Consider the following 23,150-nt stretch of genomic DNA (forward strand, 5'->3'; position numbering starts at 1 on the left):
GATTATTTCTTCTATGCATGACATAATATTTTAGTGGAATATCATGACAAAGGAATATTCTTAAAAGATACCATTGAAATACACAAAATATTGGCAATTAAATTTTATGAGGGATACAATCATTAAATTGGACCTGTCAATGAAACCAGTCCCAATATTAACTGCATAATCTAGCTTTGGATTGAAATTCCATTGGAGACAAATTGAAACGCATAATTCCAGTCAGCCCTTAAAATATTCCAAGGTTGTAAATGCTTTACATATGAAGAACTTTTACGAATTGCAGCTCTCTTTCAGACGAGAATCATCCGAGATTGGCAAAACTCCGATGGAGGTGACCAGAGCATCTATAGGCACATCTGTGCTATCCGTGGGGATAATTTCATCTAGAATCTGTAATGAGTATGCTAATCCCACTGCAAAAGTAATTTCAATCATTAGAAATAGTCAGAGTATATGGTTATTTCAACACTAAATTCATGAAAATGAGTAAATACAGCAAGTAAAGACTCAGCTCCATTACATGGAGTGGTAAGAAAGAAGAAAGTACATAGAAATGATATAGAAAAATGATTGCAGGTAAAGCTAAACTGATTTTTTTCATATTGGGGCTTTATCCTATTAGTGAAGTCATGTTCATGTTAACTCATGCACCGGACTTCAAATTTCACTAATTCCACTAATTTACTAGAACACTGTACAATGTAGTCATTGAATCCGCAAGCTTCTGGTCTTTGCCAGACATGGATTTGGCATTCAAAACAATCCGACCAGCCGTTATTCCCTGAAAATTTATAGCAGGTGAATGCCCTGGTTGAAACCAAGAATTGGAACTGTCAAGAAACAAAAGTTGACCTTGAACCTTTCCTTATTGTTTGCCCATTCTGAAGATTTCACTCGCCTCAATTGTTTATCTCTCTGTTTTCCCCCATTACTGGACACAATTTAGCTTCCACTATTCAAATTAATTTTCAACCGTGATGTTTCAAAAACACCCTGAGGGAGAGCGATATTCAACTTTCAAAACCTTTAAAATTTCAGGTGTGAATTTTGAATTGTCTTTAATGTCATTATCAAAGTGACAAATCAATTCATATTGATGGACAAAAATGCATTAAAATTTACACTTTCGGAATGCCTTGTATGGCATCCATATTCTTGTCCTTGTTCTCTAATCATGGTTTGTCCATGTTCCCCATCCTTAGGAACTCTGGCTGCACATTTCACACTAATGGAAAGGCCAAATTGGATTTATATTTATGGACAGAAATGCATTAAAATTTACACTTTTAGAATGTCTTGCATGGGATCCATATCCCTCGTCCGTGTTCTCTAATCGTGGCTTGTCCATGTTCCCCATCCTTGGGAACTCTGGCTGCACAACACACTACCATCTACTTGTCCATTGAACACACTAGTGGAAAGGCCAAATCGGATTGGCCTAGTCTGAAGTTTCCAAGTGAATTCGAGTTAGAGAGAGAGACCTTGTACATTATATTGTACCTACTATTGTGAATAATGAGCTACCAGCAATGAGCATTGATTCTCTAAGGGAATTGCCTTTAGAAGATTTGACAGCCACCAAGGAGGCTGAGCAAAATATGTACAAGAAAAGAGAATAGCATAATATTAATTGACTATCAAGAAAGAGGGAAGAATTCAGCTGAAATGGGAGCCTAATCACACAGCAGAACAGAATATGTCCGCCACCGAGGTTAAGCCAACTAAAGGAGGTGGAGTGCTACAAGTACCACCGGAAAAGGCATTATCAAAGAGACTATTGTGGAAGCATCTGCTGATGTTGACTGATCAATCAGGGATTGTGATGTGGCATGGCCAACTTGCCTTACCTTGAAAACTGGAAAGAAGGTGTTGTCAGATTCTGGTTTCCTGCCAACCCTGCCTTACATTGACTTTCAATTCTATGAGGATTGCACGCTCAGAAAGGAAAACAAGAGCAGACATAACATGCATGTGGAGGTCGCTATGAAAATTTTGGTATTGGTACACTACAATGTTTGCGGACAATGCCTCTCTGCATGCCCGGGGGAACGGGGTGCAGTTGTCCACTGGAGATAAAGAAAGGAGTGAACATGAAGGCTCTCTAGTCAGACAATGGCAAATATTTTAATTCCGAGCTCCGGATCTTTTGTGAAGATCAAGGAATCAATGACAACTGATGGTGCTCTACACTCCAGTGCAGATTGGTATGTCAAACAGTCCAGGAACAGGTGATGTTGCAACACCCAAATCTCAACTGCAAGTTTGGATAGACACCATGCTAACTCCAGTCAATGTCATTAACCTCTCCGCAAGCAAAGTAAAAGGATTGAAGGTAGTGCTGGCATTGTGGATCAGGAAAGCGACATTTGGCTACAAAGCATATGCCAAAGGATCTTTCAAAGAAGTCAATGAAATGCACTTTCCCCAGGTATGAACCTGATACCAAATTCGCGTATCGATGGTAATCACGAGTAGCATTATCATCCTGTCCAAGGAGAACATCCATGAGGAGCTACACGGATGGTTCCTTTTTCCATACCACATAGCAAAGATAAGGGACCAGCCAAAATTCGACTATCTTTTGTGACAGTCAAAGCACAACCACACTAGCATGGAATCTGGTCTTCCATGTCAAAAGCACGTCAAAGTGCAGCATCACTTCATTTGAAACTAGTCAAGAAGGACTGGGTCATTCTGTAAAGATGCTAGACCTCCACCTTCAAATGTCTCTATAGGCACTTCCATCGTAAAGAATAGTATTGCATTTGCCCCAATAATGCCAAATGTTCTAATAGTGAGAAGAAGACCTTCTATAAGATCCAAGGGCATTTCAAGAAAAGGTTTTGCCTCACTAGATACGAAGCAACATCATGTGCTAGCAAGAATGTTCAACTAGGCAACTTATTAGGAAGGACTTCACGTAAATTTAGAGAGATCCAAGCAGGGTTTGCTTAACTAATTTACCTTGTGTCTCCCCACACTCATACTCTTGTCTATCTTGTACCTAGATCTAGTATCACCAATCTTTCACCTGTGGATATATTAACATTCAGATATTTTTTCTATTTATAATAGGTAATGTCTTGTCATGTTTCTTGTTATCAGACAGTATATCAGTTCTCACTGAATGTATAACTTATTTGGTTTCACGGGTAGTTTACCACTTTGAAACTACATTATATGGACATGCTACTCAAACACAGAACAATAATGCAAAGCTGCTTACCTAGTAGTGGAGGCTTCCAACCCTTCTCTTTGGCAAGAAGTTCATACTTCTTTAAGAAAGTATCATAGTACCTATTAACCAAAATGTAGAAATCTTCTAAGTGAATCTGAAGGATGCTTTTTCAAAACATACAAGAAAATAATAAAATGGCTGCTTTCTTTGAATAGAAATGCACAATATATGAATCCTATCAAGTTGCAATATGATTTCTAACTTCTACCAAACATAACTACTGCACCACAAAACATACCCACCACCCCGACCAAGTCGTCTCCCACCTCGATCAAAAGCCAACCCTACAATATAGACAACTACCTTCAAATTGTACAAATTTGAACATATAATTCCTTATTCTAACAAGTCACAACCATCCACATATTCTTTAAGAAATCAAATTCACAGGAAGTTGGGAAACCATACCAGGCAGCAATATTAAATCTATTGGTTGGTCAGATTGGGTCACTACAACCAGAGAAATTTGTTATTCAGTTTATGCTATAATAAGGGAAACTCGTAAATATACCAAGAACACACATCACCATCTTTATGGGGATTTCCTTTTTCATCAATTGGATTCGGCTCCAAGATCCCCATTGAATTAGCAATCAAATCTCCTTGACTGGCAATGTGGAAAAACTTCATATGGCTTTGCTTGTCTTCAATCCAAGGAACATAGACTGTCTTTGGATGGTCTGAAATCCAAAGTGACCAAAAATCCCTATTAATATTATGGCTAAACTGTTTTGGAACAACAAAATGGTAATCCGATAGACATTAGACAACATATCCAAGTAGATTGAATGGGAATATTACGAAGATCCCCAATCAGCTTAGACAACATGCCCCACACCCATAGCAGAAATCTATTACCAAGTCTGAGGTGGAACCCATGTTGCATCTATCTCCAACCAAAGCAGATAGGTAAAGGATGAAACATGTAATAGATACTTCAGAAACATCTGTTGGTGCTGGAAAAAGCTCCATTGACAACAGCAAAATTATGGCAATAACATCAATGAAGCAAGAGTCCTAGAAACAGTACATGAGAGTCAGAAAAGAATGCTGGCATAGGTTGATGCAATATATGCATGGTAATGAGGACTGTCATGAAACTTGCTTGAGCCAAAGGGATGGGCAAGAGCAGGACGGGATTTATACATTGGTTTGCTTGCTCCATGTTGCTGAGTTCCTGAACCTATATCCTTCATATGAAATTATTGTCGCTACCAAGCTAGGGAACAAGACATTGTCCCTTTCTATGGGTATATCCATCCATCTCATGGGGATGGATTCCTTTTCCTTACATTGGCCTATTTTCAGTAAACCTATGCTTGGGAAAAAACACCTCAGTGCTCAGACTATCTGTTCGATATGTATATATATAACCTATCAGCGAGCAATTAGGCTATCAATATACACAAGTTCATAGGTTCGAGATGGATCCATCTCTCTCTCGCTCTCTCTCACACACAGATAAACCTGATTGAGCTGATTGAAATATGTTTGTAAAGATCAGTGATGTGCCGACTTCCCGGATGGCTGGACAGCTAATATAGGCACAAATCCTGCTGCTATTTATGTACCAGGGTGCTTCAAGGACATGTTTCTGAATCAACGGATCTGCGAAAGAAGGGAAGCCACTCTGAATTCATGTAGAACTGCAAAACGAGATAACGACCAGATGCGGAAGGTATAAGAGATGCTATTACCCTCCGCGGAGGAAATTGAAGGGTAGCGAAGCCGGAGCTCGCGCCTGACACGAGACCGCACGGCGCGCTTCTGATCGAAGATGGATGGGGAAGCCATGGTTATCGCTGCTGCTGCTGCTGATGATGATGATGATGGTGATGGAGATGGTGATGGAGATGGTAATGGTGATGGTGATGGTGATGAGTGAGGTATTGAAGAAAACATCATGCGCATAGTCCGCATCCTCGTCTTCCTCCTCCCACACGCTCCACTTCATCGTGCCCATGATCATGCTCCTCTTCTCCCCCTCCTCCCTCCCCTGCCCCTGCCTCCCTAGTAGAGTAGTGAGAGCCTACCACCATGGGCCAGGGGCTCCTTTTAGATGAGGGGCTTAGAATCGGCATATCGCCATCCCCATCGGAATAGGCCACGCGATTCGTAGTCGGCATAGGAATGGATCATCAAACACTTCCTTGTCGGCATTGTTGGGATGGGTACACACACACACTTCCCTATCGACATCGCAATGGTTAAGGCACTCGCTTCCCCTGCCAACATCAGAATCTTGTCGCTCTCGGCCCCAGACCCAACAATCATATCGAGGGGCTCCACTGTGATCCAATAGTTATCGAGGGGCCCGTTTGGGGTGGGTTTAGGGGTGCTAAGGAGTTGTGTAAACATATCAAGTGGGTGTCGAAAGTAGTTGCCCTTCAAGTTTCTAGCCTTCTAGGGGTGTGAGAGTTTGGGACACCCACTTCGAGGGTGGTATGTTAATGCACATAAGTTTGATATGGTAGTGATAAATGGAAAAGGAAAATAAGATTTGTGGGCTTCCAATTCTAGCAAATCCATACATCTCAAGAGTTTACAAAAAAATTGAGCCAAGCACTGTTGATTGCCATTGGATCCCCAACAGTGATGTTGAATGTTAAGTTTAAGTCACCGATAGAACTTCTTTCTACTTAATCAGTGACAATGTGTGTTATCCTTGTTTGTTTGTTGTTGTCAACATTTGGGTGGTAGTCCCCTATAGACTATAAGTTGGTTGAAATAGAATGTCATACTCTTTTAAGTGTGTTGATGGATTAACTCCGCCAACTTTAATATTGCTCTTGCCACCATTAGTGAAGTAAGGTTAATACATGACTTAAGCTACTTAACGCATGCAATTAATCACTTGGTTAAAACATAGATTGACATAAGAAATCTCAACAAACAACTATATTGCCAAGGCGTGTGATTAGACCAACCATATTCTTAAAATAAGATAATGCTTAAGGAATTGAGTTTAACGCATGAGTTGTTAAGAATAGGTCAAGGTTCAAATTCTTTCATGTATGATGGCTTTAATGGTTTGGAGATGTATCAATTTACTGTGGATGTCTTTAACTGGAGTGGGATTATCTTCGTTTAGTTGGATTTTTGCACATATGGAAAACAATGAATGAATTCTTCATTCCCAAATATTTTTGAGTTCTTGAGGTATTGGGGGATATGGTTCAAATGGAATATGTGGAGTGCCTTCACATTTGTTTTGCAAGTTGGGGCAAGACAATTATGTTATAAAGTTAAAAGGACTTCTTTTGTGGCAATTGTTAACCGTGCTAGAGAAGGCATAAAATCTCAACCATGAAGAGAGAGAGAACTTTTCAAAGTCACATATCATTATATTCTAACATTTGAATTGGAGTACAGGGTGGGATTGAGTAAGTAGTCGAAGTTGTTAGTCACGGTGATGTGTTTTTTTCTGTTGTAATGAAAGCCATTATTTAGGGGGGGAAAGAGAATTAAAGCTTCCTCCAATAAAAGGTCTACACATTCACCTTTATACATCTTGTACATTTAGCATAACTGCAAGTTTGCATGTATAGGTTTACACCTTCATCTTTATGCATATTGTACATTTAGTGTAACTGCATATATGTCCCTTTTAGTCTCTAATGATGTTTCCTTATGTTTCTCTTTCTCTTGTCCCCTATTCTATGAGTGCACTTGTTGGTGGGGTGCCAATGTTGATGTCCATGCAATCCAAACGTGTATGAATGAAGTGAACATCCCCCACTTAACAATTATGTAACGTACCTAGATAGAATAACAATAAATGTTAAGTTGGCATGCCAATATCAAGCTAGATGAAATGGCATTGACAATGTGAACACGAAATACTGGAAGTTTAAAACCAATAATTTAGTGTTTCCAAGCATACCTTATATTTTGTAAAGACACAATTTGGATCTCGAAGCATGTATTGTTTATGTCAAACAATAGGGTAAACTATTGTTTTTTATGAAAATAGTGTAGGTCCGGGCATTTAATATAGGATGGCAAAACCCATAACTTGGGACGATGACTCTATTCATGGACCCAATTCACACGACGAGATAAGTTGTTCTTAATGTGCCACATAATTTTTTAGTTTAATATCTTCATTTGAATCACCATGTATGGTGCACTTCATGTTGTTGACTAAATGTTAATAGAGCTTTTCTCATAGCAACAAATATGGCATACCTTTGATTTCCGTTATGTCCTCACTACCATCTTGATGCTTACATCAAGGAGACAAATGTGCCAATTATTTCAACCAATAAGTGGGAAATGTCATCTTTTGTTTTGCTTTCTTGAAATTACTAACAAATCCGTAGGGTGTGGTTTGTAGAACTATTCTAGATCATTTACATTCATGTTTATGGTTGAACATGGATTATTAACATATGTGAACATTCATTCGTAGCATATATTGATAGATATCCTTTGCCTAACAATTTAGCTTTCATGTGAATTCTACGTAAGAATAAACACAAAGGGAATGTATCCACTATGACTTGTAAAAAAATAAAATACTATACTTGGTATAGCAATTAAACAAAGAAAATGAGGCATGATGGGATCTATTAAGGTCCAGGAAAATACATATAATGTAATAAGCTTGAAAAAATTGAAAAGGATAGAAATGCATGCCAAGATTACTTGATAAAAATGGCATTGTACAAGGATCCACAATTGCGAGCATCATCAAGATGTGCATAGACTTTAAGCCATGGCCCATGAAATGAGATAATTAACAAGAGCTTCAAACCTTTAACCTCATAAGTTGATGGCGCTTAGGTGATCGAAGACAAACGAGTTATATCCCCCCTGTGAATGTGAATCAACATTTCAGTTGCTTACTTCGTGACTTACATGACCATGAATAGCTAGACATCCTCAATAGGATTTTGGCTACAATCAATAACTAGCTAGAATGGTCTATTTGTGAGGGGTTCCACTCTAATAATAGCTTTTGGCTTTTTGTAGACGAGCCACGTGCCTTTTTGTATACTATGGTGTGCTTGTTTATGAAAATGAGTGGTATTACAAATCAAATGTTTGTGACCACATGCTCCTTGGGGTGGACAAGTGACACTATTGAGGAGGAACCTCTCTCTCTCTCTCTCTCTCACACACACACACACACACACACACACACACACACAATCTTTACCTTCTTGAGTGAAGGTTTATAACCATGCAAGGTGTGGTTGAGCGAAGGGTCTCCATGCTCGGATGGGGGGAATCTGGGTAAAGATTCAACAAACAATGTCATGACCATCCATCAATTAGAGTCTTAGTCGCGAAACGTCATACTGTAGGGTGTAGGTGAGGGTCGATCCGAGAGATGGTCCATGGGCATATGAATGGAGGCTATATAACGTAGCAAAGGGTGGTTTCTAGGACCTGGCCATGGGGGTCAGGGCTCGACATGAAGCCGATGTCCGAACCGAGAGGCCTAGAGACTCCTTGTGGTCCTCTTGAGGTTCACCTAGGGACATGGAAATGGTACAATGGAAGGAAAGCACATACATAGAACAGACTCTCAAGGTGTATGAGACATGGCCCCCCAAGGACCCACACACCCACACAGAGAACAGGGCAGGACCAGAGGCAGGGGAGGAGGTGGGCAAGGCTTGCACGTGTCTCCATTTCCATCTTCGGTCTCCCTCGAATTTCTTGATTTTGGGTTCACGCCCCGCCATAGCTATATTTCGACTAAGTGCATCAACACATCTCTCTTTCTCTCCCTATCTCCCTCTCGGCTATATGGCATCGGTTTTATGATTGATTGGTCTTCCTTTCACTGTAGCATGGCAAGATCGCCCAAAGGCCATGGACGTCAAATTTAACTCTCTCTCTGCTCCTTAAATCAAAAGATGATGATTCTGATCATTCCACCATTGCTCCAATTCGAACTCTAAACCTTCTGCAATATATTATAAATATATTTGATCCAAACCAGAAAACATGAATCTATAGACACACTCATTTTTCTCTTCTTTCAACGTTTCTTTTCTTCTTTTTACAAACACTATGGATATGGTAATGGCTTCTTCAAGCTTCAGGTACGCTCTGTTTTTGAAAGTTTTTTATTTTTTAATCTTCTTTTTGGAGATCTAAATTCGCGTTTCTTCGGAACAAAAAGGAAAATGGTTGACGAAAATTCCGCAAATTTAACTTTGAATCTGTACTTCTATTTCTTGATGATGTGTCTTTTCTTTTCTTTCAATTGATTCATATCAAGATGCAATTGAAACGATTCCCATTTATTTCAACGCATTAGGATGAATAATAGTATTAACCCAATTATGTTGCTGAGTTGCTAGGGATTCCGAGATAATTGATCCATTGCACCCCGAGTATCAGTCACACTCAGAAGACTATTTCTCCTCTGAACACTCAGAAATTGAAGACGAACACTTGTGGGGTCAATTGCCAGTGCAACAGGTAGAGAGCAAGTCCCTGATTCTTCACTGGACAGTGGATGATGTTAAAACTTGGCTGCAAGAAAATGTTCCATTTGGGCATGATCGAATGCAAGGTTTGTTTTTTCTACTTCTTATTGTCGATGCAGCCAATAGAATAGGAATGTGGACATAATGATCCTTGAATGTCATAATCAATGAATGTTACATAGTGGTGTGCTTCTCCAATTGATTTGATGATAATTATTGATTGTACCATAATCATCAATTAACGTTCTATAGTAGTGTTCGACTGGTTCACATATATATCATACTGTACCACTCCAAGTGGCTTTTCACTTATTCTTAAATGCTGAGGAAATTATGGACTCTCATGTCCAAAGAAATTGCATTGAATGGGCTGGCAAGATTACAGGGACAAATGCTTCTCAGATGTTTAGGATGGAGAAGACGTGAGTTAAGATAACCAGAGAATTAGATTGTTGATTCACCTCCCAGCCCTAGACCTTGAAAGCATAGATGTAGACTTAACCTCCAGCCATAAAACTTTATGGCATGCCTCCTGTCAATACTAGTTTTTTCTAGATTCTTGGTTATATTTAAGCTACTGCTATATGTGGTGATGTTCATGTCAGTAAGGTTATTTTAGAAACTTAGTCTACTAAGAAACCTGTCGCTAATTATCTAGCAGAATTACCAATATTGTATTATTGAGAGATGAATGCTTTGTCATTGGGAAGTCCATTGAATGAGTTTTTAACAAGTACCTCTAATGGATCAAATTTCTTGTCGCTCTTACCTGCCTTAGGATATTTTTGCAATTTGACTGCTTTATGTTAATACTATATAGCTGATGTTTCATATTCAAGGGTATCAGATATACAAGATGATGCAATTTCTATATTGCAGAATGCTTGCGGTTGTTTCAAGCTAAAGCTGTTGATGGCATAAGCTTGCTAACACTTCCGAAGACACACCCTGCATGTGTGGGGATGAATGATTTTGATTGGCTACTTTTAAAGGTAATGAAAGAAGAAGGGAGAGTGAATTATATATATATATATATATATATATATTGGTTTGCATTTGGCACCTGAGGATTTTTATGAGTAGAGGTGTCTTTTGTAATGCTTCAGCTATATGACAGTGGATAATGTGCAGGCAGCACGGAAAAAGTTGCTCTCAGGCTCTGGAAAGGTAGAATCAGCACATGATCCAAGGTGTACTGAGAATGGCTCATTGTGGACCATCCCATGTACACCGAGGAAAAAAGGAGATTCCGAAATCACTCCGCCTGATTCTCCAGATTCTTTCAGGTTAGTTGAAACTCCTAGATCTCGGGGAAAAACGCCAAGATACACCTATTTATAAGCAATACTGCTACTATTAGGGATGGATTTTCTGATAATTTTTGGAACGTAGGGTATAGTTGTAAATATCCTAAAAGTGGGGAGTATTTTGATGTTTTATCACCCTAGCTTTGAATCCTAGCTCGATTTGCTCAATGTTTGAGTGCAATCATGATAGAGTTTCAACCCCTTTTTCGTGATTTTGCCCTTGTGAAGGTTAAGCTCAAGTAGTAGTTCTGGAATCTTGCCATCTAGTCTTTTTAGACCGACTTCTTCAAGTAGCAGCTCCGGCATTATGCATTCTCGAGATTCATTTATGTTTCCAAGTCAAAAAAAGCGGTTTTCTTTCCCGAAGATCACATGGAGCTCTAATACTTCCAAAGATGAACAGGTTGGAAGATAGCAGAGTGCATATGCAGCACATTAAAATAAATTTTCATATTGAATCAAAAGCTTGTATGATCGTGTCAGTTGTTTTTATCATGTATTACATCATGCCTTTTGTTTGCTTATGGACTTTCTTATGTTCTTATAAATATTGGGTGTATTTGGCCAGATTGAGTCATTGGTAACCGAGGTACAATCGTTACGTGGTGAAATTGTCAGTGCAGAGGAGAGAGAAACTACTCTACATGCTCAGTATGTTTGAGAATGGGTTGCAGCTTTTTTTTCTTTCAATGATCATTAACATCATAATTTGTTATATAAGTGTTCATATTTCATTTCATTGTTTTCGGAAGGTGTACGTGAATGATTGTATCAATGATAAAAAAGGCATTTTTTGTCTAGCACAATGTTATTGGCAACCCTACAGATGAATTATAGTATCGACATTCAAGTTCACAATATAAACATCCAGTTATTTTCAATAAAAAAGCTCAAGAAACATACGTACTTTTTTATTTTGAAATGAAGGCTTTACAGCAACTTTTTCAAACTAGGATTTCTCCAAAAGAATAGATTTGCTGCTTCTAAGAAGATGTGCTAATCTTTATGTCATATGCTTGGTGTACACAGGGTGCAACATCTTGACGATATGCTTAGAACCTGTCTTCTGGCGGGGTACCTCTATACTCGGACTGTACGTCTCGCTTGAAATTTTAAAATCAATATTTGTTAAAAAGGATTTATTCTCCAGAAATTCAAAATATTCTCAAAATTTTGAACATGGTTTATTTTTTGTCAACCTTGGGAAAATCCCAGCAGCGATGGGTGCCCCTCATGGGTGAACCATTGGTAGAGGATGATGCTGAGGTTGATGATTGGCTTCAGAGGTTCTTGGTTTTAGAAGGGTCTTCAATCTTCTTTTATGTGTGTGCCACAGGTCAAGATTTTAACATAAACAAATACTGGCATATTTTTCTTTTGAAATGGTTAATTCATCACCATATTTGACACATTTGATAAAAAATAGCTCTTAGCTGGATTTTGGTAGATTTGAGACCACAAGGAACAATTCCTTTGGATGATATTGTGGCGGTTGGAGTGCTGCCTGTTCAAATGCAATGCCGAGACAATAGAGGTCAATGGCTCTCTTTCCACATTACTACATGCCATGGTTTGCGGTTAGAGTGTTGTACTCAGTTGAAGGTTCAGGTATATGTAACTTGGTTGTTCTTGGTTAAGAAAACTGATGGTTATCATTGATGATGCTTAATGAAATATGATTTGTTTATTTTGCGTTCAAGATGGATTCATGGTTAACTCTCCTTGGAGTAGACCATAAAGCAAGACGTTCAGTATGACAACGTGGTGGTTTGAACAAAAATGCAATGACCTTCTAACATATGTAATGTGTACATATAACCAATTCAGCCTCCTTGCAAGGTCCATTTGATAGATGATTGATGTCCAAAGTTCTAGGGTTTTTCGAGACTCTTTCCAGTTTTATTCTAAGAAATGTATATATGTGTATCATTTTTTTTGAGATCTTGGATAGTGCAGTGCATAAACTTTTGGCTGACTATCTCATGTGTATATCCAATGCTCCTATCTTGCGATGGGTAATACATTTTAGATGCTCCCTTGCAATTCAAGGCAAAAAAGTTTAATCAATTGTAAGATGTGAGAACTCGTGTGGTGGAATTTGTTTCCTTGTAGGACAACGGAACAAGAATGGAATGTAAAGAGTGGATTTGTTATTGAGGTATGAGAATGTATTCTGATCAATATACACACTTAAAATGCTTATGTACTATAATATGATCAGATCGAAACATCTCATCCACGAGCATGATGTAGTCTTCTTTATTTGAAAGCTGTATTCAAATATTTGTGAATACTATGCTCGGTATAATAATCATATTTGGACAGGAGTAGTGATTATTTGTTGCAATGGAGTTATGAATATGGGCATGTCCAAGATGATAAGGTGGTTGCTCTTCCCATTGCAAGTTTTTCGAGAAAGAATTTGTCTTTGCCCTTGATACGATGAAGTGACAATTAACTTGTTTCTTTTATTGAAAGTTTCTCTTTGTATGACTGGTATATTTGAATTTTGGAAATGTGGAAAATAGGCTAGTAGCTAGAGATAAATGTGCATGTGGGTGTATCATAGAAGGAGATACGTATTTGCAAAATTGTACTTGCATTCTATGAAATCACTTCCTTGAAGGATACCAAGGAGGCAAGTGAATTTCTTTTGCCTTTTTCTATATATGACCGCCTCAAGGCATAGATGATGATGTTAGTGTTAAAATGTCCACACTTTGCCTACATGTAGATGTCATTGGCCAAAAGTTTCTACCACAAAATGTCTTGAAACTTAAAATGTGTTGTTCATTGAGCCTTCATAGTTTTGCCATTTCTATTGTGATAACTTTGAAACCTCTTTTGTTAGCATGATTCTATGTATACTTGTAACACTAACTTGGCCTAGGTTTGCCATACTATGAAGTTTTATTTGCTATATTGTTCCTAAATAGAATGTTAAAAGTACTTGTTACTAAAAGTAAGCATGCATAGTTTTCCTCCTCAAAAGTTGGATTCTCATACTTGGCTACGGACTCCAATATTGAAGTGTCAAGGATCTCTAATAGGTAATAATTTAGTAGTGACTTGGCAAAGCATAGTGATTCCAAAAGCCTATATCTTGGGTGATTTAGGTGGGTTGATAATCTCTATTAACATTGATCACTAAGGTATTCATTTGGAGGATCATGGTTGAGGACTTGCACTCTAGGAGATGTTGTGACTAAAGAAGAATTACTAATAAATGTGTTTCTTTTGCTTAATTGAAGTGGAGAATAGTAGGCATTGATTTGTTTCTTGTCTAGTCGCAAGAATGGCTTAGAAGGTAATCAATATACTGTGAATGACTCTCATAGAGTAGTAAGATCTCTATCAATCATGTTTTTGCGTACTAGGAGTTGAGTGGAGTGATGCCCCATTTCCAAGTCATTTTAAGTCTAGGGATGGAATTGGCGGCTATGGTTCAAATAGAGTATGAGAAACGCCTTTACTTTGAAATTAAGTGGGGGTGAAGAAATATGTTGCAAGGTTAAACACATTTCTTTGCGGCAAATTTCATTGTTGGAAAAGTCGAGGAATCTAGCACATGAAGGGCAACAATTATGTAAGGTGACAAGTCATCGTGTTCGTCATTAGGTTAGTCTCAGTGGCGTGCATTTGATTGGGATCCAAATTCCATTGTAAGTTAGTCATGGCGGCATTTTTTCCTTACCTAAACCCTAAATCCTAAAAACACAAAGCCACAATGACCTTAACATTTTATGATCTTACAATTCAATAAGGATGAACTAAATAGATTTGTCGTCGTAAAAAAGAAATGCACATAAACAATCAATTGTGTGCAAAACCAAGAGATCCTAAAATAGATCATGCTCCTATAAGGAATTTCACACAAGTCAATATTTCTTGCTAATAGTCTCCTTCGCCAAGCACTAAATGGTCCCCGTTGCATTCTCAAGTATGTACAAGGTGGCACTCAATGTTGTTCAGTGATTGGTAAGCCTACACATGAAGCAATTTGAACAACCATGATGATACTTGAACAATAGCCTATTGAATAGTTAATGTTTGGCAGACTTGCGTTGGCATATTGTCCCAGACGAAGAGGAGCAATGGAGATGGATGCATGATGACGAGGTGCTGGGCTATAGCATGGAAGCCTGCCCAAGAAGAGAGGAGAAATGGGGCAAGAGACAATGACAACAACACCAACAACAACAAACAAGAGTCATTACGAAACATCAAGTTTGACGATGAGGAAATTCATGCCAACACATACATGGATGGGATGGCATCATCATCATCATTATCAGAAAAACAATCCTCACACACACACACACACACACACACACACACACACACACACACACACACACACACTAGAACAAACAGCATCATCAAAACAATACATACATACATACATACATACATACATACATACAAATTTACATAGATACATACATAGATACAATAAGAGAGAAACTGTAGAACAAACAGAAACAGCACAATTTTCTTCTTCCTTTCACATCGTCATCGTCATCGTCATCGTTTTCTTCTTCTGCATCTCTCTTTCTCTCCGTGATAGATTTATTTCTAGCATTTTTTCCACAGAATGCAGAACTTCCGCAACACTCTCGGTTCCATCTTCGTCTCCGATGACACCCTGCCCTGGACGGATGCTGGCGTTATCCAGGTAAAGCTTGTTCCTTTTCTTCTTCTTCTTCTTCTTCTTCACTTTTTGGAATTCATCTTCTCTGAAGAAACATCAGAAAACAAACAGTTGATTTCAACCCTTCTTCTTCTTCATTATCCTGTTATTTATTAAAGGAAGCAAAGAAAAAAGAAATGGTTTACTTTCATTTTTCTTTTTCCTGTGATGCCTTTAGTAATATTAGTTCTGAGAATTGAAGCATTTATCTTAGCTTTAATCCACCAGACCCCCTTTAGATGATGCCATATCATGATCCCCTTTAGCTTTAATCCACCAGATCCACCTGGCCAATTGTCAAACTATGAAATACACTAGAGCTGATGCCATATCATGATCACAGAGTTTTTTTTGTTTGTGACCCAACTCAGGAACTGGATAGGCAGCTAAACCTTATTCCCAAATGAGGAAGGCTTTAATATATCGATCCTACCAATTTCTTCTTATAAGTGAGGGATCAAATCTGATTTCTAAACCCCGGATAGAGATACATTTATGATTGAGAATAAAAACTGATAGAACCGAAATAGAATGTTGGTGAATCAGATAAAGAAAAAGAAGCTTAAAACTTTGTTGCATTCTTGAATTTGTGTTCCTGACCATGCTTGAACCAGGTACCTCAGAGAATGTTTGTTGGAGACAATAACCAATGTTCTACAATACTTTCTTTATAGGCTTTATTTCTTCCAAAGCACATTACCAAGACATAGTCCAACATATGGCCCATCACATGCTGATGTTCCCGAATCAAAGTTCTTCCATTCTATGTAGAAGTTGAAGATGAATTATTGAAATGATGTCCTAAAACATGTGCCAATGTTAATGAAGTTTTGATTTTGTGCAAGATTCTATAAAAAACTTAAGTAGAGATGAAGCAAGTTCATCCTTGTCGTCTAATTGACCAAACTAATTTTCTTTGGTGTGCTACAAGGAGAAGATGGTCAATAAAATAATTAGGAGTTACCATCTTCAAGTTAGTAGTATGCACTTCCTTGAACTACTCTTATCTTTTGGTGTAAAGAAACCAAGAGACCCACCACTTTAATATCGTCTATATAAAGAAATGAATAGATCTCTTTGATTGCTTCCACAAATCCGAATGAAGCACAAGATCATAACAGAGTACAAAAAGGAATTAGAGAACTATATATGCATAGATTGACACATGCGTGATATTTGTGATATTCTCCATGCGCAATATTCTCAATATTCGAGAATACAAAATGGCCCCAAGAATATTAAAAACCATTCGTTTTGCAAAATAAATATAAAATATTTATTTATTTATTTAAATAAATTTATTTCACCAAAAAAAGAACAATTACTCATTAATAGATTATAGTGTCAAGAGAGTTTATGAAATTTATTTTAATTAATCAATTAATAAATTATTTTTAAAAAACGAATATTTTTATATTTATTATACAAATATGATTAGTATGAACTTTGAAGATATGATTAGGTTGAAGTACTATTTTTAATGTTAAAATAAAAATATCCATAAATTTTGAGGGAATAAAAAGTGAGAAATTAATGAGCCTTTACTTTATTTTATTTATTTATTAAAAATAAACGAATACTTATAACTTATAAGTTATACATTAATTATAAAAATTTACTAGTGTCAAATCCCCAAGTCCCTCTTTTATTATCCCTATTTATTTTCAAGTTCCTTTTTTTTTTTATCCTAGGAAATTAAAAAAGATAGAGTTATTATTATTATTATTTGAGTTAAACGAATACTTGACCACCCATTCGTATTCGTATTCGTTTGCATTTGAATGGTAAACCCGACGAATGCGAATTTGTCAATCTGTACTCTGTGCACTCTCTCCCACACTCTTTGGTCCATTATAGATAAACTTGAAGAAAAGAAGAAGGATTGGATGGCCCAAAACTCATGCATGAACTATTGTTATACTTATTCTCATATACTTCAGATGATATGCACCATTTACTTGATGTATGAGGCACATTCTATCGAATTTGTGGGCTAACTATTAATGTGAACAAAACAAAAATGGCAATACAACCAAGATACTACCCCACGTTACATACAACGGAGAACCAATACAAGTGGTGCAAAGTTTCTAATACCTTGGTATTAATGTTCCATTGACAAATAGGTGGAGTGTATGCTATGTGTCTAGACTTCATGACTGTTGGAATAGCTATTCTATGATACTTGGGGATGGGAAGTGCGATTGATGCTATGGTGGTCCAATCGTTGCTAAATAGGATTGAAGTTTGGGTTGTCACTATCTCACTTTATTGCATGGAATGAAATAGAGAACATCCAAAAATTGTTCTTACGTAAACAATTTGGGTAAATTCCTCAACTTCCTACCGAATCATGCTATTAAAAATAGGTGCTCTGCCCATAGAGGTACAAGCCGTGTAAAAAATATACAAGTATATCACAAAAATCAAGAATATGCCTTACCATTGATTGCCAAACTTTAGTTCTAGCAAGAAAACCCCTGAGCACCATCGGTCTTTATTTTCCATTACCTTGCATAGTGGGCCAAAGCCATGCTTGAAGAGGCAATAGTATCTCCTTCATATTTCATATGAAACAGTACAATGAAAAACATATGTTCTTCAGATTCCACTTCTTAATGACACAATTGGCAAATTCTTTCTTCTAGAGATATTCATGCATATCTGTGTACCTCAATTTGTAACTGATTGGAAGAAATTTGTAGCTTCCCTATCTCACTGCCCAGAGAATAGAATAGATGTATGTCCATATCAGAGGGCCTGATGAATCCATCCTCCAACGTGTGTCTTAAAGTGGGCCATCTTACTACCAACAGATTTTGTGGGGCTGATCCATGTTATTCTGTTTTCTAACGTAATAATATGAGTTTGATCATTGTATTCTTCTCCACTTTGGTCATGTTTAGATGGGGACATTCCAAGCTATATTGGAGTGGGGACAATGCATTTATGTTTGTTTCATGTGACTTAAACCATTGTTGGGTTTCAGCATACCAACAATGAATATCCCCTCTCCAGCAAGTTGTTTTGATGACATAAGTGTCATGCTTGAATACCCTCCTTTAGAGAGTTCCCAAAGCTGTTAGATACTAGTTATTGATTATTGGGGCGGTTCCGATCTCTGACAGGAATATATCATGGCACGCCAATACTTTGCTCCTTGTCATGCGGGCAATCATTGAGACTAAATGGCCTCTCTTAATCTTTCTAGATATTTTCATTGTAAGACTGTCTTGAGGTTTCTACTTCATAGAGAAGAGTTGGTGTGACAAGTGTATCAAATAGCCACAATTTAGCTCATGGTTCTTGGAACTGTAAATGTGCACATTTTCCTTCAAGAGCACCAAGGGCCACATAAAAATATCCACAAGCACAAATAGCCTCTCATAAGGAGAACTGAGGCCCTTTGAACTTTCCCAGGAAGAATTAAGACATGACTAAAGAATTTTGTCATCCATATGATATATTGACATCTTTTAAGAGGCCAAAATAGCCTATAAGATCAAACAAAAGATTACATCTTAAAATATTGTCTCGTCTTTGAGAACAGCAAACCAAAATAAACATAACTAAGCTAAAATAAAAATAGAATTCAGATGTGAAGAAAGAACCTTGTCATCTATACATTTAAGATTTGGTCTTTGAAATTCAAACTCAAGGTAAATAAACGAACATGATTGACCATATACAGAACTGTGAACGAGATGCTGCAAGTGAGGGGGTAGGCATATCTCAGAGTACAGATACAGCAGAAAGCTATATGCGTTTATCATGGGCACTTGTACATTCACGTCAGCCAGCTGATGTTCAGCGTGGAATCTTGATGTTAAAAGGTCAAGCCTTTTGTCCAACAAAATATTAACAATATAGGGAAAATCACCAAAATACCCCTAACTTGTTGGGTACTATCTCCAGAGTAGCCATGGTTTTCATTTGTACCGAAATACCTGTGTATTGCTACACATGGATACTCTGGTAACTTTTGAAACCTAGCAGTATACTGATAAATACTGAACAAGTGAGCAGTATTTTGCTGTATTTCCCCTACAATATATTGATATTCTTACTTCAGTATACTTTTTGTTATGCTTTTCTTTTTGTTCTTAATGCAGCCTCATTAGAGGCAACGCCAGAGACATCTTTGAAAAGAGAGATATTGTATTTACTTGCTGTGGGTCATTATAGAGCTGGAGATATTACTAATGCAAGACGGTTTATTAATAATGCACTAGTGGTAAGTATTGGTGGTGCTTACATTGGCAATTCAATGTTTCACCTTCATATTGCATACTATTTTAGGGAAACACTAAAATACTCTTAAAAACCCTTGGTTTCCAAACCCGGAGCAGAATATCAATGTGGTGATAACATTTTGGAAACGAAAGGAGATTCTGATCAAGATCAAAATCATAAGAAATTTTTTGGTTTAATTCCTTGATTTTTTCTACTTTACTAAGTAATGTATTTCAATAAAGGAAGCACCAGATTTTCACCAAGGAGTTGCTCTCCAAAGGATGATTGAGGAGAAGATTGCCAAGGGTGAGAAAGTCTTTTATACTTACTTTTTTATATCTGCAAGAAGTGATTGTGGGATGTTTAACATTTTTTTTGGTACTTTTGCAATTGAAAGATGGTACAATCGGTATAGGAATTGCAACAGCCACTGTTGGTCTTGTGGTTGGTGGCATTGCTGCCCTGGTCTTGAAGAGATGATAAAGACATCCAGTGTTTTTCCCTTTGATATTTCACCATTTCATGTAAAGAAGTTTTTATTTCGTTTACGCTTTTTTCTTTTGTAACTGTTATGGTGCCGAGGAATTCCAAACGTTGGGACAACGGCTGGTTGTATCAGCTATATCACATCTTCATTTGGTGGTGTATTGCATGATAGTAATGGAAATAAAGATGAACAAATGTACATGCATTAAGGAAGAACTCAATGAGCTGCTTGTTGGTTTGATCAAATACTTTTTCCTTCACCATTGCTTCCCATCATTTGTTCTTTGTGACGACATGATTGTTTGCAATTTGTTTGAGAGCCCAATAAGAGTTGTAACCCCCAACTTAGGTCTTGACTCTTTACTTGACAACAGTTGAAAGAGACAAAAGCAAGAAGCAAGAAGTGGTGTTACATCACTACTGAAATCATTTTGCAATACTTCTTTTCATGGAACTCGGAAGGTTGCTGTTTTTGCAATACTTCTTTGACTCACAGAAAATGAACATAAAACAATGTCAACACCCAAAATAAAACTAAAGTACCCTGTCATAAAGTAAGTTTTTTTCAAAGAGGACTCAGAGAAATGAAGATCAAAATAGGCAGTTTACCAAATCCAATGATCCAAGAGTGCCCAAATTCCCATTTAATTGAAAAAGATGGTTTCGCATTGCTAATTTAGTGGAAAAAACCCAAGTGGATTGCCAATCGACATGTTCTGAAACCAGAGTTGAAGATTCTCCTTGAATTGATGGATGGACAAGTTTATGTGAATCATTGTTTTTTATACTCTATGATATCTCACATGAAGAGAATGAACCATTCTTCTTTCTTGAATTGACATCCTATAGGAATCATCTCTACAAGAAACCACTTTTGTTTATGCAGTCTTTTATTTCTTGCCTCGGATTTGGTGATTTGCCATAAAGCAGTTCCATGAGGTTGTACTCGATGAGGGAGACGTAGTTTATAAATATTAGGAATGGATAGTGCAACCACATGGACACATGTTAACTCTCTTCATTTGCCAATTAAAATGCATGTTTCATGCTTGTAATGGTGGCACAACGGTTAATGGTTAAAGTTGTTCCACAAACTTAAGGTTTAGGGTTTGTTCCAAGGACTGAGATTGTATCATGCAAATCTCAAAAATTTAACACGTGGCTAAAAATCATTGACTACATAAGTTAAATTAACACCTCGTTTAGCTAGAAAGTTATCTATAACACTTCATGCGAGATAAGAAGGTTTATAAAAAAGAGAGGTCCAATGGAGACTTTTGAACTCATGGAGTTAGTAACACATGTTCCTTTGCCACTCCAACGAAGATTTTGAAGGATTAACTACCAAATTCTGATCATTTGGTGCTAGTGTGGCATCCTTCAACAATACCATTAAACTTGTTGACACATTCTCAATAATCATTTCCAAAACACCTTAGCTAGGAATCATGTAAAGTTTCACCTACCAAAAAGTCTCAATGTGCATAACTTCATGTCATCAAAGTCTTAAACAATTCTGAGTATGTATAAGTACCAAAATTTTAATCTTTATGTATTGCAAGCCTAAATAAGCACGTAGGAGGTTTTGGCACATGTCGAGATTTGATACAAATGCAATACAATAAAGGAACAATGCTTGAGCGAAAAGCAAGATTATGATTAACATCTATATGCTTGGATATATAATTCTTAATATGTGAGATATACAATGCATGACTATGCACACCACCACCACGACCAGATAAGAGAATTTACAATCCAAGCTTATAATCTATGACTTTCGACTCATGCACTGAAGTGGCGATGACAAAGCCTTAATATTGATTCAACATTTTAACTTTTGTCAACTTTTTGTAAAACCTATCCCACATTTTTGGTTTCCTATTGAATTCCAACCGAGCTAATACCTAAGATATCTTGCTATCTTGTTTGAGCTCATTACACGACCCAATGACACTTATGTATGCCAATCAAACAAATGAAAATTTAAGAGTTTCAACATGATGGGGTTGACTACAAAGGCATGCAACTCAATTAACAGTGGCATATTTGCATGGATTGAACCTCAATTTGCATATGATAACAATGGACAATTGGCAATTGCATAGAGGAATGCATCAATGGGGCAACCTTACCTTACTAAATGATACAAGTTCACACACCAATTATTTCTCCATCCAAATACATGCGTCAAAAATACCATCATCAGGTTTGAGGAACATTTTAGGGCCAAAGCCCATTTCGTTGTACCTTCCACCAGACTCCACTGAATTGTATCAAATGCTTAGTATTTACTTGCATAAGCACTACATCATGGTTTGTCTATTTCATTCACTCCAAATGAATATTTCTATTAACAAAGTTATCTAAATCTACCTTCACATTATAATACCATAATAATTGGATGACTTCACATTATTATGATTTAATTCTTTCCTCCAACTAGGTATTTAACAAAGTTCCTAAGCCTTTATTTGACATGTATTATGAATGTATCCTTCAAGTAATCCCATATGCAATCTTCTTGGGCTGGCTTTTCATTCATATGAGAAAGAATACATATAAATAATTAATTATGAGTGATTCTCCCACTTGTGATGGTGGGTAGGCATAGGAAGCAACATTCATTTTGCTTCAAAGGATTATGCAGCAACGAGAACTAGACTACAACAAACAAACAAAAATGTCAAGAGTAGGATGCGCAGATTTCAAAACAAAAATATCTAAACCCATGGGTACCATCTTCT

General features: G+C 37.2%; 3 protein-coding genes across 6 annotated transcripts; 2 read left to right on the forward strand and 1 right to left on the reverse strand.

Annotated features, from left to right (window-relative positions):
* Positions 1-41: 41 nt before the first annotated feature.
* 5-FCL (5-formyltetrahydrofolate cycloligase) lies at positions 42-5,232 on the reverse strand. The gene is made up of 7 exons (XM_087316336.1): positions 4,939-5,232; positions 4,709-4,849; positions 3,769-3,921; positions 3,650-3,691; positions 3,480-3,525; positions 3,230-3,300; positions 42-416 (listed from the first exon to the last, which is right to left on the reverse strand). The coding sequence occupies exons 1-7, from the start codon at positions 5,159-5,161 to the stop codon at positions 274-276; spliced, it is 819 nt and encodes a 272-aa protein (XP_087172462.1). The 5' UTR covers positions 5,162-5,232; the 3' UTR covers positions 42-273.
* A 3,568-nt stretch (positions 5,233-8,800) lies between these two features.
* LOC147865984 (uncharacterized) lies at positions 8,801-13,057 on the forward strand. Of its 4 annotated transcripts, none has more exons than XM_087316338.1 (10): positions 8,801-9,297; positions 9,559-9,773; positions 10,567-10,679; positions 10,819-10,973; positions 11,223-11,397; positions 11,563-11,645; positions 12,024-12,087; positions 12,210-12,330; positions 12,442-12,602; positions 12,695-13,057. In XM_087316338.1, the coding sequence occupies exons 1-10, from the start codon at positions 9,266-9,268 to the stop codon at positions 12,749-12,751; spliced, it is 1,176 nt and encodes a 391-aa protein (XP_087172464.1). In that variant the 5' UTR covers positions 8,801-9,265; the 3' UTR covers positions 12,752-13,057. The 4 variants fall into 4 exon arrangements, with proteins under 4 accessions (XP_087172464.1, XP_087172465.1, XP_087172466.1 ...); XM_087316339.1 differs by having other exon boundaries at positions 12,213-12,330; XM_087316340.1 differs by lacking the exon at positions 12,695-13,057 and having other exon boundaries at positions 12,428-12,548.
* A 2,405-nt stretch (positions 13,058-15,462) lies between these two features.
* LOC147865985 (mitochondrial fission 1 protein A-like) lies at positions 15,463-20,608 on the forward strand. Its single transcript, XM_087316342.1, has 5 exons — positions 15,463-15,669; positions 19,376-19,517; positions 19,797-19,918; positions 20,160-20,223; positions 20,315-20,608. Exons 1-5 carry the CDS (start codon positions 15,589-15,591, stop codon positions 20,395-20,397), a joined length of 492 nt encoding a protein of 163 aa, XP_087172468.1. The 5' UTR covers positions 15,463-15,588; the 3' UTR covers positions 20,398-20,608.
* The last annotated feature ends 2,542 nt before the right edge of the window (positions 20,609-23,150 follow it).

The sequence above is a fragment of the Azolla caroliniana genome, unplaced genomic scaffold, assembly GCF_043228905.1.
Source record: "Azolla caroliniana isolate FFs.n. ecotype wild unplaced genomic scaffold, voAzoCaro1.0.p SCAF_3, whole genome shotgun sequence".
Classification (NCBI taxonomy): domain Eukaryota; kingdom Viridiplantae; phylum Streptophyta; class Polypodiopsida; order Salviniales; family Salviniaceae; genus Azolla; species Azolla caroliniana.